Source organism: Podarcis filfolensis, assembly GCF_964270895.1.
Source record: "Podarcis filfolensis genome assembly, chromosome: 18".
Classification (NCBI taxonomy): domain Eukaryota; kingdom Metazoa; phylum Chordata; class Lepidosauria; order Squamata; family Lacertidae; genus Podarcis; species Podarcis filfolensis.
Window position 1 is genome coordinate 10,018,659 of NC_139622.1, and position 18,926 is coordinate 10,037,584.

General features: G+C 48.4%; 2 protein-coding genes across 14 annotated transcripts in view; one reads left to right on the top strand and one right to left on the bottom strand.

Moving 5' to 3' along the window:
* GAMT (guanidinoacetate N-methyltransferase) overlaps positions 1-18,926 on the bottom strand; it is a 215,843-nt gene that overhangs the window by 39,296 nt on the left and 157,621 nt on the right. The window lies entirely within an intron of this gene.
* The window catches only part of DAZAP1 (DAZ associated protein 1), a 51,265-nt gene that overhangs the window by 28,731 nt on the left and 3,608 nt on the right, over positions 1-18,926 (top strand). For 2 of the 11 annotated variants that reach the window (XR_014543349.1, XR_014543350.1), the window contains exons 7-12: positions 5,005-5,087; positions 8,992-9,145; positions 10,879-10,908; positions 13,760-13,900; positions 14,407-14,589; positions 14,966-15,041. Coding sequence is in view for 7 of the 11 variants with exons in the window: in XM_083594756.1 (XP_083450882.1) it covers positions 5,005-5,087; positions 8,992-9,145; positions 10,879-10,908; positions 13,760-13,900; positions 14,407-14,589; positions 17,707-17,786 (671 nt within the window). In the remaining 4 variants the exon portion in view is untranslated. Of the gene's footprint in view, positions 1-5,004; positions 5,088-8,991; positions 9,146-10,878; positions 10,909-13,759; positions 13,901-14,406; positions 14,590-14,965; positions 15,042-17,706; positions 17,797-18,926 lie in introns of those variants that run through there. The other 9 variants (XM_083594756.1, XM_083594757.1, XM_083594752.1 and 6 more) reach the window with 6 other exon arrangements.

The window sequence follows — 18,926 nt, forward strand, 5'->3', positions numbered from 1 at the left end:
CTAGGCTCTGTGGTTTAACCCACAGCGCCACCCGCATCCCTTATTTTTTAGAGCATACGGGCTCTTAAAATCTCTTTTCCAAGGCTACAGTTATCAATAACTGCAGGATTAGAACATATGTTCAGCTTTGCCCTTTTTTGTCGTTAAATGGCTTCAGCTAAAAGCATTGGCCAAAGGCCGCGTCTGATAAGTTGTGTCTTGAAAAGTTTCACAGATGAGGATCTAGGCAAAAGCCCCCTGTTACCCTTGAGGGGTAACTGTTTTTATGTTTGAGGGAGTGGGCAGTTTCTCCCCGAACTCCAAAGGCTGAGTCAGCAGTGTCTTCTCAGCTTCAGCCCCAACGGGAATCGGCCCTTGTCTTGTCTAGCTTTCCATTCCACCAATCACTTTTCAGTCGGCTCTTAGAGGCAGTATTTTTTTAAACAAAAAATGTCATCTGCGTGAGTTGCACCTAACCCACTCGGTAGCATGTCAGACATGCTAGGAAACAGTTTGCCATCTAGACTTTTCCACTCTCCCTTGTTGACTCCATTTATTTTAAAGCAATATGTAAATTCTTCACTTCATATTGATTAAGCTGTTAAGTCTTAGTTTTTATTTTAATTTAGACATACATCCTTAGTGGCATATTTAAGTGTTTCATAGTAAAAGTACAGTAAACGTTAAGTTCTTTCTTCCCCCCCTCCCCTTCCTTTTCTTCTCTCTCTCTGTGTGTGAACTGTTTGTGATTAATATCTCTTTAGATTTTCTTCTCTCTAGGTGATAGATTATCACAGAGGTACAGGCCATTTCCACAAATGGAGGAGGGGTTCGGGCATCTGTCTTTATTTGGAGTGTAAACTTGAAAGTTTTCAATATTTGGGGGCAGGAGGAGTGGGGGCGGGCGGTTTTTCTCTTATTTTGATGCCTTTTAATTCGTTTTGCAACAGCTTTGCACTGTTTCAACAGAAAAATTCACTGACACAGTAAAGAGCAGCATCTTCTTGCATGGTTCCCTGCCCCCTTTAAAGTTGGGAGAGGCAGTGAAAGAACCTTGCCACTACTTTGAACCATCTTTCCCGCACTTGTGCTCACCAGGAAAACAAGACCCAGACGTGATGATTTTTTTACCTAAACGACCCCTAAAGCTTTCGCAGTTCAACTTTCCCAGTGACGAAGCAGGAAACTTTGAAGGCTGCCTTCCAAGGTTTTGTCTTTTGCCTTAAAACCTCGCTTATGCCATTAACCAGCAGGTTTGAAGGGCGTGAGCCGCTGGGCAGCCACGTTTAGCTTCAGCCTTGTCCACCACAAGTGTGTCCGGCGCTGGGTGCCAAACATGGGTGGCGAGTTGGTGTGGCCGATTGGGCCAGGCTAGGCTCACAGCCAGCAGCTTTCAGCCAGTTGGACATGATCCTGCAACTTGCACTAGCGATCCACCCATTCCGACTACGGGAAAACATGACTCTTGCGTTTACACCGCTTGCCTCTTAACCACTTTCATCTGCGGCGTCCTGCGGTTTCCATCGCAACCCTGTGCTTCCTTCACTCAGTTGCACAGCTGTAAACTTCACTGCAAGTGTCAACGTGTCGGTTATACCCCTGGGGGATGCGAGGAGCAAATGGCTCTTTCTTCAGTGGCTGCCCTGTGTTGCTTGCTAGGGTGCATCACACTGATAACTTGTGAAGTCTCTCTGGCTGTCCTAGTTCCTCTCTTAAGCATCCTCGGAAAATGCACTACTCCCTGTCCCAATTCTTGGTGTCTCTTTCTGCTCAAGCTCTTGCCCTCTTAAGATCTTAAACTTCCTTCTTTCACCTTAAAATCTCTGCTCAGTCATTTGCATGGGTGTTAGGAAGCTGGACTCGTATACTGGGCACCCACCCCTTATTCCCATTTTACAGAAGGGGAATGTGCGCTTGAATACTAATTGGCTTCCTTTCAGCCAGCTAGTGATTTCCTGACTATGATATAAACTGGTTCCCCCTGCCTCCACCGCATCCTACCAGTTTTCCAACTTAAATTTGAGAGGACCACTGATGGGAAGGATGCAGATGTCCTATAGAGGAATTTGGTCCACTTTTTTGGCCAGGGTCTGTTATGCTGCTTGCTTACGAAGAGCAGCTTTGTAAATGTTACGCTTTTAAGTCCTACGACTCTTGTTGCAATCTTGTCTTGGAAAATGGCTTCACAATAAAGCCAGCCGAAAAGCAAAGCTATACTAAGGCAGGGTTGACAGTGTGGCTGAACACTTGAGGTAACACTTAAAGTCAAGAAGAAGAAGAGTTTGGATTTGATATCCCGCTTTATCACTACCCGAAGGAGTCTCAAAGCGGCTAACAATCTCCTTTCCCTTCCTCCCCCACAACAAACACTCTGTGAGGTGAGTGAGGCTGAGAGACTTCAGAGAAGTGTGACTGGCCCAAGGTCACCCAGCAGCTGCATGTGGAGGAGCGGGGAATCGAACCCGGTTCACCAGATTACGACTCCACTGCTCTTAACCACTACACCACACTGGCTCTCAGAAACGCGTCACGGTCATTACTTTTTTTTAGCTTGCCTGCTACTGAAAATTAAGAGCACCTTTGAATTGCATGCAGCATGCAGCTAAATCTACACATCTGCAGAACGCAAAATTTGTACTAGTCCAAAAACTCTTGCATTATTTTTGCTTGTTTGAGTCTCTGGCTTACAGAGAAATGCCTGAATGACAGTGTAATGTGGCAGATCAAATGGGGTGTTTGGCCTTGAGGTGCTTTCCTCCCTTGCAGTTCAGCTCTCAAAGCTCGTTGAGGTGAACTTGAGAGAGCTGCAGCGATCAGTGAAACTGCGGCTTGGGGCTCAGAATGCAGCCGGCTACTCATCTAGTCCTGGAACGTAGCAATCTCCCCTCTTAAGGGAGGAAGAGTTCACAATTTCCAAAAAACAGACAAACACAGCTGAGCTGATCCCCAACCTTAATATCTGAGGTGGGTGCACCCGTCTGTTTTCTCCCACCCCAAAATGCCAAACTTTCCCCCTTGCAACGAGTTCTTAAACCTTAGGCTTTCCCCTTCTCAAAGCTCCTTGTGTTTCAGTCTTCTTAGGCCTTTCACACCTATTTTGCTCTTCGGCAAAGCTTCCTGGGCTTCAAGGGAAATCTCCTTGTGAAGTTAACATTTCTTCCAGTGTCCTGAAGTGCTGCTAGGGTCCCCAAGAGCTTTTCAACAACCTTCTCCCACACCTGTTGTCAAGCAATCATTCAGCTTCCTCACCGCTTGTCCACCTGCGCTACATTCTTATAGAAGCGGTTCTGATCCAACAGCCTCTTTTAGCGCTTGCCTCCTTGACAACTTTTTGGTTTTCCATCCGCCCTTTCCATGCTGTCTTCCTTATTCCCAAAAGACCTCCCTGCCAACCCCCGTGACCCCCTCGCCTCTTATCCAAGTCTGCCTCGAGTACAGATCTCCGCTTCTAGGAAACTCTTGAATTTTTGCTTAGTTTCCCCTTCTGGTGTTTGCAGTCTTCCTTTCTTCGAATCTCCTTGCTTGTCTCTCATTTTGCTTCCTAACCTTGTTATTGTTTAGTCCTTTAGTCGTGTCTGCCTCTTCGTGACCCCCTGGAGCAGAGCACGCCAGGCACTTCTGTCTTCCACTGCCTCCCGCAGTTTGGTCAAACTCATGCTGGTAGCTTCGAGAACACTGTCCCACCATCTCGTCCTCTGTCGTCCCCTTCTCCTTGTGCCCTCCATCTTTCCCAACATCGGTCTTTTCCAGGAAGTCTTCTCTTCTCCTGAGGTGGCCAAAGTCTTGGAGCCTCAGCTTCAGGATCTGCCCTTCCAGTGAGCCCTCAGGGCTGATTTCCTTCAGAACGGAGAGGTTTGATCTTCTTGCAGTCCATGGGACTCTCAAGAGTCGCCTCCAGCACCAGAATTCAAAAGCATCCATTCTTCGGCAATCAGCCTTCTTTATGGTCCTAACCTTGAGCGAAGAGCAAAAGAGCACATTTTTCTTCCGTGTAGGTGATCGGTAGCTGTCCCCGATAACGCCCTCCCCCCATTTTAAATAGACGTTTCTGAATCGGTTTTCTCTTGGGTGCAGAATCACCCATCTTTCCACTTCTGCCCTGCGAAGACTTCCATCTGCCTGCAGACAAGCGAAAGAGCCTCTCTCTCTGTAGAGGCTGTTGTATCGTGGACCTGGCTTCCTTTATACTCTTACGTGTTGGAGATGCTCTTAAAAGTCCCCCACAACCCATTTATTTTTAATTTGATTCCGCCCCCCGCCCCTGCTCTTGTTGCTGACAGCAGAAGATTGACCTGCTGCGATCTATCTTGGCCTGTATCTTTGTGTCTTTTTTAAGTATGAACCTTTTCTACGATAAGGCTCCATGGGCTTACCCAACCATGTTGGATAAGCTTAGAGAGACGATAACTGTTACAGAGACTGTAGCTTTATTTATTTTTTTCTGTTGAACGCTTTAGAGCAATAAATGGCTGCTGTCAGCACTAGCTGCAAAGCGAAAATTAAACCAAGGGGGAAATCTTGGGTTTCAGGGGGGAAACGATTAAACGCCCCCACCCCAACGCCATTCCCCACCCCCAAATTCATTTTTGTTTTCATCCCAAATTTTTAGAAAGCCGCTTTTGCGAAAGGCTGCAGTTGCGTCAGCTAATAGCGGTCCTGGATTTGGCCATTGGTAGTTTTCCAAGGGGATGCAGTCTGTTCTGCGTAGGACTATGTTTGGGATTTTCTCAGATATTTATTCGTGGAATGAATTGGCAGGGCAAACAGGTTGCCCCTGGAAGTACTGCCCATAATATATTCTCCGTCAGCCAAATTTCCACCAACAATAAACAGGGAGCTATCATGTTTTTCCACCACCCCTTGGCCCCAGAAGATCTTGCCATTGGGACGTCACGCCAAGCCCCACCCACCCCAAAGTCACCTGAAACCCTTGCTTGAACCCTTGGTTCGCCCCTAATACTGTTCATCATCCTGTTTTGTGTCACAACACCCTGCTACCTTGATTCACTCTTCGTCGTTGGCTAGGTTTTGGATTTATTACTTTCGAGGACGAACAATCAGTGGACCAGGCTGTCAACATGCATTTTCACGACATCATGGGCAAAAAAGTGTGTAGTTGTAGTTTTATTTTACCTTAAGACAAAGCTGAGTCTTGGAGCAACTGGCAATTTGGCTGGCGGATAGGAGGAGCTTGGTGGGGGGAGTGTTTTGGGGGGGGTGACAGGAGAAGAATCTTCACAGGTGAAGCTTCATTGAGTGACTTGTTTTATCGCACGAGTCTCCATCATCTTGGAACAGAGAATTTAATTTTCCACATTTCCACCAATTAAGAAGTAACTTCTTCCAAAGTTTGGCACTGAGAAGGTTTAAACCAGCACCTTTCAGACTGCATTTCTAGGTCCTGAAAGTTTATTGCAGAGAAGATTGATGGGGGGAAATCCCCTGAGAGGCAGTGTAATGATCTTGGTCTAATAAATTAGCATTTAGCAGGCCAAGAACAGGTGCTGTGCTTCTATGCTCCTGCTACCTCATATCTTTGGGCATTAAGACATTTTCCCTTAAGCTGGTACCCTCCAGAGGTTTTCTACTACAACTCCCATCAGCCTCAGCTTGGGGAAGAATGCATTAATGCAAGTCTCCCATGGTTGGCTAAGCCACTGGTTTCCTGGAAATCTGGGCTGCGTAAGCCTGGCAGTGAACTGTCAGAGGGAGGATGAAGGACGCCGGCACAGCACTTGATCTCTGCCCAATAAGCAGTCATTTAGCGACCTGAGGTGGTTGTGCCCAACCAGTCTAGCTTGTTCATCTCCATACAACACTCCTCTGTAGGGGCTGGTTAGCGGGGGTCTCTCTCAATTTGTGCAGCGCAGGCCTGGAAATTTGGAAAACTGCTGATGAGCTTTTGAGGACCATTTGTGGGCAGCTTGGGTTAAAATAATAGCTGAGGACCCCGCTTGCGATTTTGTCATGGCGTTTGGCCGCGTTCACACAAACTCAGGCAAGCAGCGTCGAGGTTTTGCTTTAGATGTTCTCCTGGAAGGTGTTAAGGAGGTATGATGGTAGAAGTTGGGCAGGAGCGGCAGGGCTGTTGTAGAAGGCGATTTATTTATTTTCGCAACGCCAGTGAAATCTCTACGTTGCCAAAGGCTCAGCTTCCCATTACCACTCCTTCAGATGTGTGTGCCTTTTATTCCATATTCCAGCTGGGGAGGACGGGAGGGGAGGGGCGCACAGCAGCCTTTGAAAGGCGAGATTTGAACAAAACACTGACCGAAGCATCGTGAAGGAATGGTTCAAACCGGGGAGGAAAAAAAATGGGTCACTTACTGTGAGACTTCGATACGAATCCACATATTCTTTTTACCTATAATAGCGTTTTTAACCACGATGCAGTTAAGTGACCTTTTGGTTGTTGTCATCTTCATACTGTGTTGTCAGCGCTCCTGAGAGACTTCTGGGTGAACCGACTCTGCTTTCTTAACTCACTCCGCTTTTAAGTCCCTTGGCTCTCAGCGTAGCTTCACGTGAGCAAACGAGGCAGGGGGAAGGAGTGGCTTAAGTTTCAGAGAGCGGCCTCAGCCTCTAAATTGCCCCAGCTTCTGATAAAGGTGAAAGGGCGACCAAGAGATTCTTGTGCAAAACCTAAAGTGTTCTTCGTGGCTCTCCAGTTTGGGTTGAAACCGCAGACATTTGATGATAGACCCCTGGGTTTTAAAACGCCCAACGCTCTCCCGGTTCTCAAGCTTTGTAATTCACAATGAGAAGCTAGTTGTATTTTTTGAAAGCTCAGTATTTTTCTGCTATCCAGAAAGTCTTGCCAGGATATCCTAGTTAATGCAGAAATAGTTATGCAGTTTTAAAATATTGCTGAAATCTTCTGAGTTGGAACTGGGGCTACTGCTTCACTCGTTTCCCCAGCTGCTGATCAAATTCTGTAGCCGTGGGCACCAGCTCTGGGAACCCAGGAGAGAACTGGCTGATATGAGTCGGTTTCAAAACCATGCTCTCCATCCCTCCCTCACTGCAAAAGAGTCCCTGCTCATCTTTGTCTTTGCACAAAGCTGAAGCCGAAATCTCAATATGGCAAAGATGAAGAGATTGCAGCGATATAAATGCCATGTTACTCAGCCAGTGGCTGGAGAAAAAGGCAGACTTTGAGCCATCGATGTTTGGGTGCCAAATACGTTTTTGTCGACCAGGTAGAGTGCAAGTTTCCAACTAGTTTGGTAATTCCACCCCATCGTTAAAGGTGGCTTTTGAACTTTCCTCAGCGCTGCTGCTCCCCGGTAAACCCCTGAAATAGCAGCGTCGGCAAAGCCGCTCTGCCTTCTCTCTCTTCTGCCCTTTGAAAATGATTACAGAAGCTTATTCTCCCCACTCCGACCCCTTTGCCATATTTAATGAGCAACCAAACTGTCTCAAGGTTTGGGACTTGGGGCATAGGCATGGGAAATTGCTTGTTTTCAGCACCCTCCCAGTGCAGGGTTTGGGTCGACAAAAAAGAGAGGAGGAATGCTTCAGGGACAATGGGAGGCCCATTATCTGCGCTGACTTGCGCAGCCTTGCAGAAGCAGAGTTAATCTGAAGCACACACATTTCATACGTTTTGCTTCATGGCATTTATATCCGGGCTTTCCTCCAGGGAGCTCAGGAAAGGTACACAGGGCTCCCAGGTGGTCGCCCATCCAGGCAGCGACCACAGAGAAGGCCTGCTCAGCTTTAGTAAGGTTTCTGCGGCTTTGGCCTTCAAACCGCGTCCTTGGCTCTTTGGAGGCAAAGATCCTCGAGTTATTAAAGCGTGGCTGAGCATGTCCAAATTGTTAGCTGCGCCCCGACATTAGCACAAGTTTAAAACGGGGGTTTATTCTCTCTCCCTGTCATGACCCCATTGCTCAGCTTCACTTAATAATTCAGAATTTATCTTCTGCCACCCCACCCATGCCAAATTTCAAAATTAGCTTCATATTTAGATTTAAAACTGGCTGTGAAGTTTATCTTGGACAGGAAGTTTGTATTAAGTAGTCCATTAAAGCACTGGGGTACATTCACTTTATGTGTGACACACACACACACATCCACCTTATTTACAGAACAAAAGCGCTTTTCCTCTGACTCAACACAGTATGAAGGTTTTGCTTCTTATTGACTCAACTGTCCATTTTTTATTACCTGCATGTTTGTTTACTTTTTTGTTAGATGTAATGTAAGGTTCTCTTATCACATCCATTCCTTCTGACATTGTTTGAGTTAATTGAGGTTCTTTAAGCGTTAGCCTGGGGAAGGTAAGTCTCTATCTTCCATTAGACTTCTAAATAATAATAAAAGAAATAAGTTTATAAATAGGAATTTCTTTTTTAAAAAAACAACAACAACTGGAAACTGAATGTGTGTTTCTCAGGTATGAACAAAGCCGAAATTGCAATTTAGCTGCGTGGCATGTTTGGCCACAAATTACAACACTTTCCTCCCTGCCAAAAAACAAAACAAAAAAGAGGTCTGGCTTAAAGCCTTTGTACCTTTCTTCCATGATGTTCCCCTCAACCTTGCTAGCAAACTTAATTCTTCTTACCTGCGAAGCCAAGCACCAGAGCTGTGTGCGGAGACCGAAAGTCTTGTCGAGAAGACGTCGCTGACTGCTTGTTACGTGAGCAAGCCGACCAGCAGACATAACGGAAGAGAAAAAACCACACCCGGGGACACCTTTTATCCTTAACCGCTTTACGCAGCGGAGACTTTCGGACCGGCTTCCTCTTGAACTACCCATTGTACCCGAGAAACACTTGCTTTTTTGTTCTCTAAACTAGCGGCCTTTAAAAAAGAAAAGAAAAAAAAAAGCTTGTAATTCTTTGATTAAGTTCTTAGCCGTAAGTCATAAGGTGCTAAGATATGAGCTTTTGCTTTTTAAGCGTTAAACGTAAGGGTGTGTGTGAAGACGGGCAGAGTGCGGGGGGGCAGCGGCGGCGAGCTAACCGGCAGCCTCCCCTCCCTGAGCACCTCGCTCTCTTTGTCTAGGTGGAGGTGAAGCGGGCCGAGCCTCGGGATAGCAAGAGCCAGACGCCAGGGCCGACGGGCACGAGCCAGTGGGGAAGCCGGATCATGCCAAGCGCTGCCAACGGCTGGGCAGGGCAACCCCCACCAACCTGGCAGCAAGGATACGGACCTCAAGGTACCACTTCGCCGCTGGTTGCGGGATGCTCCTGGGCCAAATCAGGCTTGGCCTTCATTCCTCTGTACGCGAACAAGCTCCTCCGAGCAGATACTGGCAGTCCCTGCAAATATCTTGCTAGTTTAGGGTGCCGAAGGGCACCTGCTCTGCCTCTGTCCATAGCTGTCAACTTACAGATTTGAAAATAAGGGGCCAGCAGCCTTGAAAATAAGGGATCAGCAGCCAAAATAAGGGATCAACAATTACTTTGATAAAATACATACTTTGTTGCGTGCAAATGGCTTTAGATACCTATTAGGTCCATAAATTACCATATAGCATATATTCAACACAAAAAAGCAGCAACAATTTGTTGTTGACAAAGGACAGCTGGACATAGAAAGTGCCCCATTACCTTCAGTAGCTTATTTAAGGGACATCATCAATAAGGGACAGCAGCGGGACATGGCGCTGGGATAAGGGACTGTCCCGCCAAATAAGGGACGCTTGACAGCTATGCCTCTGTCCCCAGACATCTTCAGGTTCTCCGTGGTCGGAGGCCGTCAGCGCCTCTGAGCGCCAGCTGCTGGCAGGGGAAAGCTGCTGCTGCCCTCGCGTCCCATTGGGGCATCTGGTGGGCCATGGTGAGGGCAGGAGGATGGGGTGCCCTTGGGCCTGATCCAACAGCCAGCCTCTTCTAGGGAGTAGGTGATTAGAAAGGAGGTTCCCCCCCAAAACCAAGTTCCATGCTGAAATAACTTTGGCACGATCCAGGCTGTTTTGAAGTGCCCCTGGATCTAATAATAATAATAATAATAATAATAATAATAATAATAATAATAATAATATCTTTATTGTCATTGCCCCCTCTCGGGGACAACGAAATTACTTGACTGCTCCATAAAAACACTAATTAAACAATACAGTATAGTACAGCAAGGAAGAGTAGATGACTTTCAAAGTCCAGGCTTCCCATTCAGGGCCGAGATCGCTCTGGAGAAGAAGCTGTTCTTAGATGGCTCGTTCTTGTCTTCATCGTCCTGTATCTCCGTCCCGACGGCAGGAGCTCGAAGAGACAGTGACCAGGATGCGATGGATCTTTTACTATGTCCAGTGCCTTCCTATGGCACCTTGTGGCATAAATCTGCTCTAAGGTGGAGAGTGGGCAGCCAACAATGCTCTCTGCTGCCTTAACAACTCTGCACAACCCCATCCTGTCCTGGGTAGTACAGCTTCCATACCACACACATAAGCCATAAGTGAGCACGCTCTCACTTATGGCAGCCCATTTGAGACAGAGAGGGTTAAGAACCTCCCTCCTCTGCCTCTTGCAAGCCCTGCCTCCAGCCCTCCTTCAGCTGGAGCTTGCGGCAGATGCTGCCTGCGCGGAAGTGATCGTGTCTCAGCGGTAGAGGTGCAGGCAGCGGTTTACTTGCGACAGCTGAATGCGGGTTTGGAACTCCTGTTTCATTTACTTTCTCCACGTCAAGTATGCAGGCCTCTGTAGCTTAAAAGAGTCTGCGGCCACATCTCAGGCGCTGTTTTTCAAATGCTGTATTTCGGAAGAGCCCCAAACAACTCCCCCGCTAGGCTTCACTTCTTGGCATCCCCACAGTTCTGAAATGATGAGGTTGTAAAACAACTGAGCACTGTCCTGGTCAAACAGGCATGGTATCTTGACCAGTCTTGTGTGTGTGTTTTTTCCCCTTTCCCTGCCCTCTTCCTCTTCTCCCTCCCCCCCCCCCCCACTTTAGGGATGTGGGTACCAGCGGGACAAGCACTCGGTAAGTATGTCACAGTTGTTGAAGGCCTTGTATATTGAATACCCTAAGCCTAAATAAAGCAAATCAAAGGGCTGTCGTGCTTGGAGTAGACCCATTGAAAGGGAATGAACTTAAGCCCATTAATTTCAGGGGTTCTACACTGAGTAGAGTTTTGTTGCACGCAACCCAGAATTTTTAGCATCGGCTTAGTGCCTCGGCAGTTTTCCTCCCAAGAACTCTGAACCGCAAATTTGCAAGTATCTTGAAGCCCCTTGAGCAAGAATTCCCAGGGTTCCTGAGTGGGTACACAAGATACCATGCTTGTGTGCATGAGCTGGGTGGGTGGGGTAAGCAAGGAGAGCTCAGGCGAGGAAAAGGGATAGGTGTGACCCTTGGCTTTAATTCCATATGACCCTCTGCCTTAATTTCATGGAAGTGTCAAGGAGGTGGCAGAAAAAAAGACCACCACCACCAGGATGCAGCTCCCAACATATGAGGCCTGAAGCAATACAGGCTGGGATAGGATGGAGGTGGTCCCCACACACCCCACATCCTGATGCCTAACTAACAGGGACAACCGAATCAGATGGGCAGGGTATTCCCTCAGTCGTCCCTTGGATCTCAAATGCCTTGGCTCCCAAACAAATCGGCTCCCAAACGATCAAAACCCGGAAGCGAGTGTTCCGGTTTTCGGATGATTTTTGGAAACCGAAGGTCCGGCGCGGCTTCCGATTGACTGCAGAACACTCCTGCAGCCAATCAGAAACCGCACCTTGGTTTTCAAACAGTTCCGGGACTGGAACAGACTCCCGGAACGCATTCTGTTAGAGAGCCCAAGGTGCGACTGTACTAATAATAAATTAAAGCAGCCACAAATGTAGCTAGCCCGCATTAACTCATGTTAGTCATTTGTTGCACATTGGCAACCTGAAAAGATTGGGTGGTGAAAAGGAGAGGGAGAGGGGAAGTGAACTAGCTTTTTCCATTTGCCAAAAAGAAGCCCTACCTTTTAAAGGCCTGGTCCGCTAAGCCTTCATTTTCCCCGTACAGCAAAGAAAAATGTCCTCTCTCTCTTTTTGAAAGCTGGCTCTCTGAGAACTCTGGGAACAGCTGGATTAAAGCTCTGCTCTTTTATTATTTCTCCACCGTGCTAGCCCCTTGCTTGGCTTGGAAGAGCTGGGCTCTGCCCAGTTCAGAAGTGGGGTGGGCTACCAAATGATTGTTTGAAACGAGCCACTACTTCCTGTAGGCAGTAGCCCTCGACAGCCCCGCTAACAGCGAAAGCTGAAGGAGTGTGACCTGAGGAAAATCATTTCTGCTGCTTGTTTGTGCATTTAGGATTTTTAACCCCTGGAAGGCACGTGGGTGGCGCTGTGGGTTAAACCACAGAGCCTAGGACTTGCCGATCAGAAGGTCGGCGGTTCGAATCCCCGCAATGACGGGGTGAGCTCCCGTTGCTCGGTCCCTGCTCCTGCCAACCTAGCAGTTCGAAAGCACGTCAAAGTGCAAGTAGATAAATAGGTACCGCTCCGGCGGGAAGGTAAACGGCGTTTCTGTGCGCTGCTCTGGTTCACCAGAAGCAGCTTAGTCATGCTGGCCACATGACACTGGCTCCCTCAGCCAATAAAGCGAGATGAACGCTGCAACCCCAGAGTCGGCCACGACTGGACCTAATGGTCAGGGGTCCCTTTACTTTTTAAGCAGCTGGAGGAAGAGGCAGGAATATGCAGTTTGTTAAGACTGCTGTGCCTCGCTTTCGATGAGAGCTTGATGCCACATATTAATTGGATAGGTACTTATTTAAGTAACATCCTACAAGAAAACAGGACCCTGCCATGTGGCAGTTTTAAGAATGTGGCCCCAAAACTGGACTGGTTGCTACTGGTTTTCTACTTCTTTAAGAGTATATGCAGTGACCAAATGTGGCAGGAGCGAATGAGGTAGTAAGAAGTATTTTTGGAGATTGCCCCTTGGAATCCTACTTGCAGAGCCGATTCAAAAAACAGTGACAACAACCCACTCCTCCAGACATCCACCCTGTTGTAATTTCACATTACATGTATTCTCTTGCAAGAAGGAGTGGGGAACCTGGGGTCCTCCCGGTATTATACTCCAGCTCCCATCAGCCCTAGCGGTCTGGGGTGATGGGAGTTGTAGTCCCGCAACAACCAGCCTCCCCAAACAAGGGCTTCAGTTTTTATGTGGCCTTTCAAGCACCATCCATGCTATATGTCTGTTGCCTTATCATTTGAGGATCAGTAACCCAATTAAGATGGGACGCGGGTGGCGCTGTGGTCTAAACCACAGAGCCTGGGACTTGCCGATCAGAAGGTCGGTGGTTCGAATCCCTGCAACGACGGGGTGAGCTCCCGTTGCTCGGTCCCAGCTCCTGCCAACCTAGCAGTTCGAAAGCACGTCAAAGTGCAAGTAGATAAATAGGTACCACTCTGGCGGGAAGGTAAACGGCGTTTCCGTGCGCTGCTCTGGTTCGCCAGAAGCGGCTTAGTCCTGCTGGCCACATGACCTGGAAGCTGTACGCCGGCTCCCTCGGCCAGTAAAGCGAGATGAGCGCCGCAACCCCAGAGTCGGTCACGACTGGACCAATGGTCAGGGGCCCCTTTACCTTTACCTTTAACCCAATTAAGCAACGTGTTGTGGGGCTGGGGGTGGAGGGAACCACTTAAACGCTGTACTTCCTGGGTGGAAAACGCCCGTGTCAAGTAAGCTGCTTGATGTTGGTGCAGTGGATTTTGCAGACCTCCCCAAGCCTCATAGGTCGCTCCCAGCTTGATGGAGCCGGCTTGGGGCGTTGTAACATCTCCCCGTCTTCTCAAGCTCCTCCTCCTCATTGGCTGCTCCTACCTTTCCCCAGGTGGCTATGGCCCCCCTCCTCCAGGTAGAGGAGCTCCACCTCCACCACCGCCTTTTACCTCGTACATCGTCTCGACCCCTCCAGGAGGATTCGCTCCCCCACAGGGCTTCCCGCAGGGATATGGGACCCCTCCACCCTTCAGTGAGTATTCCCGACCACTCTGTGGCATGGCTTGGGGAGGGGGGGGCCTACGTAGTGTGTGTATATAGCCTGCCTCCCATGTGCCCGTCCTGCTCTGTATTCTCACAACAACCCTGTAAGGCAGATCAAGCCAGGAGTGTGTCGTTGGCACAATACCAGCCAGTGCGCGAAGTCTCGGAAGGTGCAGGCCTCCCCTGCTATGATACTCTGACCCTGGCCGATACAGCCCAGAAAATCTGGAGAGCCCCAGGGTTGGGGGAAGGCTGCTCTGCCCTCTTCCCAACACTGATTCCATTTGAATTTTCCCTCCTGGTCCCTGGTTGGTGGGTGAGTAATAATTTCAGAGGAGGAAAGGTCCCTGCGGCCCATTTCCTTTCCTAGCCTTGAGTTGAGCAGGTACGGTATCGGCTCGGGGCTTCCTCCGTGGGCCTCCCCGCTCACACTTTTCGTGACTTCTCTTTCTTCCTCCTTCCCCGCTGCCCCCCTCCCCCCCCCGGCCTCCTCAGGTTTTGGATACGGTGCCCCGCCACCTCCACCAGACCAGTTTGCTCCTCCTGGCGTCCCACCACCACCTGCCACTCCTGGGGCAACACCACTCGCTTTCCCCCCTCCGCCACCGCCATCTCAGCCAACTCAGGACATGAGCAAGCCACCAACCGCCCAGCCAGATTTCCCCTATAGTCAGTTTGGTAAGTGACGGCCTTGGGGTCTGTGTGGCTCCTCTTCCGGCTTTGCCTGCTTCCCTTCTCCTCCCCGTCCCCTTTGTTTCGTTCACGATAGCTCCGCTAGAGAACAGGACTGGGATATTGCTTGCAAAGGGTATCCAAAGCATCCGTTCTGGTTGTCTTGTTGTTTCTACCTTTTTAAAGGGTGGGAGGGGGGAGCCCTGGCCGTTCCCTTGTCATAGATTAGCCTCTGGAGGGTTTCGGCTTGCGGCGATCATCCCTGCGATGTGAAAGCTGGCCCTTGAGATCAGATAGGGCTGCGTCATGTGAACATGGTGCCAATCCACGAGAAGGAGGGTAGGATAAACTGAAAGTCTGATAACAACCACTTGAATTTCAGCTGTCTTGACATTGCTGTTACCCTGAGAAGTAGAGGGGAGGGGGCTATGAATCTGCACGAATTTCTGGCATATAATGTAAGTAGGCCCTTTTTTGTCTTTTAGCAACTAGTCCCTGACTTCTAAGCCTTGAGCGGGACTCTGAAAAGGTCGTCTGACTTGTCATTTTTGCATCTACGTAAATTCCAAACAATTTCAGGGTATCTGAATTTGCAGGCTTAAGTTGCACCTTACGGATATTGCAGCTGCAAAAATTGGGTCTCTTCTTCTCCTACACCTTGAGATTTGCAGGGATATGCAGATTCCCACACCAAACTAAGATTTTGTACAATTTCTAGTTATAAGAAGGTCTTTTTTCAAATTTCAGTAGGACTCTGTTACAGCACCACCCAAATGTTATTCTCAGTACGTAGTCAGGAAACTTTAAACCCTCATTTACTTGCACCAAAGTCTTATCAGATTTCAATATTGCAGGAGATTCAGGGATTCTTAATCTTGCCCTCTTGGCTCCAGAGTAGGCTTTGCTTCTGAATTTCCAGAATTCCGCAGTCTGATGAAAGAAGTCTTTTATGCCTTCCAGCTGAGCACATTTTGTTCTGTAACTTGTTGAGGACTTGTACCATTCGAACCTGTCTTTGAAACGTCAGGGCCAAACTCTCAAAGGAAGAATGAGAATCTTACTCCTGTCTTGCTCAAGACACAAGGTCTCTTCGGCTTCTCAACTTAATCAGTTACATGTAGAATCATGATCAGTGGACACCAGTTGATCTAAGCCCTCCATCCATGTGATCCTAAAGAACTTCCTTTCCCAATGCCACAATTCCAGAGTTTATGCAGAGACCCCTCTCTCATACCATGTACTCTTAATTTGCTGCTGCCCCAAAGGGATGTTGTTGTCGTCATCTTCTTGTTCTCCTCCTTCCTCGTTTATAGAACAACACACCCTTTTCTGTAAGGTTGTTGGTACAAGAAGATGTCCACTTCCAGGCTTTCAGTAGCCAAATCTTGGGTGGCTGCAGGAAGAGGTCATAAGACCTCTAAAATCGCCTTTCCCCCCCTCCCAGCAGGCTTTCTGAGCGCAGGTCATCTGTATCAGTACAGAATCCGTTGAGCCCAGTATTGGAGTTGTGCAGAAAATTCCATGTTTAGTCTGAGTGGTATAGAAGAGGCTCTTTTAACACCTTCCCCAAAATTGGGGTTGCTCACCACAGACTCTTCAAGTTAACGCTTCAAAAATACATAAAATCCTACTGATTCAACAAGTTTCCTGTGTCCCCCTCCTGCTTAAAAAAAAAAAAACAACCAGATTGCTCTTGACTTTGGAATGCCCTGTGTGCTAAAGCTATTGGAAGATTTTTTTCCTTTTTTGTCAAATGACTTAGAAGGCTTCTAACTGGGGCTTGGGGGGAAGGAACAAGATGCCTGCGAGTGTTTGAAGTGAAACCTTGAGAAGCCATCAAGAAGGGGGGAATAAAAGCAGCTTGTGTCAGAAAGCTTTGTTAATCTGAACACTGCCGGGAAGCGCCTTGTTGAAATTATCTGCACGCGACGGCATGTGCTTGTCGGATGGAAGTTTTGCCTCATCATCCATTTTGTTGTCAGAGCAGCGGAAAGGGCTTCCAGTTAACCATTTGCACGGAAAGATTTTCGTCCCGGTATCAAGGAAAGGAACAGGCTACCCCCAAATACTGAGCCAGTCCCAGCTGACCTTCTTTTAGTCAGACCCGTAAAGAGGGAGATGGCTTTTTGACACAGCAAACAGGTTGTGAACAGGGTGGGGACTATTTGGAGGAAGAACATAAGAAGTGTCTGTTCTGGATCAGGCCAGTGGACCATTAGCCAGCAACCTATTCTCACAGTAGCCAAACCCCTAGCACTCTCCCCTCTTGCCGTCCCCAGTAGCTGGTTTTCAGTAGCCTATTCCCCCCCAAACCTCATCCTACATTGTAGCCTGCATCCTTGCACAAGCCCCTGATTCCCAGGTCTTCCTCAACCTTTGGCTTTCAATGACCAGGATTAGGCTGAGATACAGTGATGTAAGAAGGGGGCTGTTGGTATTTAAAATAAGCCTTTTTGGTTTTGGTTTTTTTAATGCTGTGACCCCTTCTGTTCTATCCTAATAGCTGCAGGTTATTTCCTTTGCATTCCGAAATAACGTGTCTCGGGAGTTTTTTGCAGCCTGTTTCCAATCAATGCACTCACTGAGAGAGAAAATGGGTGAAAGAGGAGAAGTGTAGGGAAATTAAAAGACAATAAAGTTAGGGTGTTAAATCCTCAGCGTGTCCCGAGAAATGCCCCCTCCAGAAATCCTCAGTATAGGGCAGGATTCCTTGAAATGTATGTTACCAGACACGGAGAGCTGCAATCCACAGCCCGTCATTCCGTGTCGAATTGTGATGCTTCCGTATTTACGACTTCCAAAGAGTCCTTGCTTACATATATGTGCCTTTCTCCAGCTCCCCCTGTTCTGCATGTTTTATCACGTTAAAGCCGCCTAGCTGTTTTTAAGATCCCGCCAGTGGGGTGTGTGCGCGTGTGTGTATATATAGACATGGCCGGGACAGTTCTGGCCCTTAACTACGCCCTTGTTGGGGTGCAGCGTTGTCCTTTTCAGCTAGGGTGACCCCGAAGCGCTGCGTTTTGGGTAAGTCTCCTCCGCCCCCCTTTTTCCGAGAGAATTGTAGGTTTTGTACAGGGCTCTCTTGGGGGTTTAGTCACCCTGGTCTCCTCCATTTCTTGCCAGGCCTGGGTACCTATTCTCAAGACCCTTCAGGCTTCGGGCCAATTCTTTGTTTACACACTTATGGTCAGGCTGAGAAGTGAGTTACCTTAGGTAGGTGGAGCCTATTTACACCAAATCCTCTTGCTTGTGATCTCTTGTGTGGATGGAAGGGGGCGGGGTGGGGGAACAGTAACCTTTTTTTCTTTGCAGGGGTGTCACCTCTTTGGGGAGCGGGGAGAAGAAGAGACATTTGCCCCTCCCCTGAAGGTTTCTCTAGTTCACGCAGCTGCCAGGCTTGTTGAAACCACCCCGCTGCCCTGGGGCGTTGGCTTAATTAATTCGTAGTACCGCGATCGGGCAGTATTCACACGGAAAGGGGGTGTCTTCTCTTGGGAGAAATTCGGGGGCAAGGACCTTCAGCTGTGTTTGAAGAAAGCATTTCCCCCTCTTCCTTTTTTTGGGGGGGTGTACAATGGAATTGTGGTGGGTGGAGACATCCCGCATAAAAACAAGGCACGATGCAGCTTTGGCCAAAAAATAATAATAATTAGAGTAGGGTTAGGTACTGTGTTGTTGTTTTTTAAAAAGAGTGGGGCGAAATCTCCCTATTCATGATAAAAATGGGTGGGTACACCTACTTCCTATCTCTCCTGTTGCAAAGATGAGACAAGTGCCTTGGGATATTCACCCTTGCTTACTGAAATCATTTTTATCCCACTCTTTGGCTGAATAAAACCTTGCAAGACAGCCCACAAATACGGGCCTCGCTTTCAGATTTGCAGTCTAAAAGACGCAAAAGGGATTAGGAGGGAGGAGAAAAGGGCATTCCTTCTGAAGTTGCAAGCTTTCAGCGTTTGGGCTAACCAGTACCACCCCATCCACCAGCCTCTTGCCTTACAGGCTTAACCAGGAGCTCTGGCGAGTGTAGGGTGGTTCCAAGGAAGACATCCAACCTCTTTGAATGTAGGGGGGAGCACGCATGCCTTCCACAGGAGGGAAGATTTGGATGTGCCTGGTGAGAGCAGGCATGAAAGGGACACCTTTCTGCTCCCTGGCAATTTGGTGGTTGGCCACGGCTTAAAAGGGGGCGCAGAGATCAGCTCTGTGACATAGAGACGGTGCTTTGCATGCAGAAGGCCCCAAGTTTGCGGCTTTGCAGGAGCACATGATTGTCAAAAGTGTGAGGAAGTGCAGAGCTGTGAATTTTTAGCCTTTCCCCTCCCTTAACGTTTCAAAGCTCC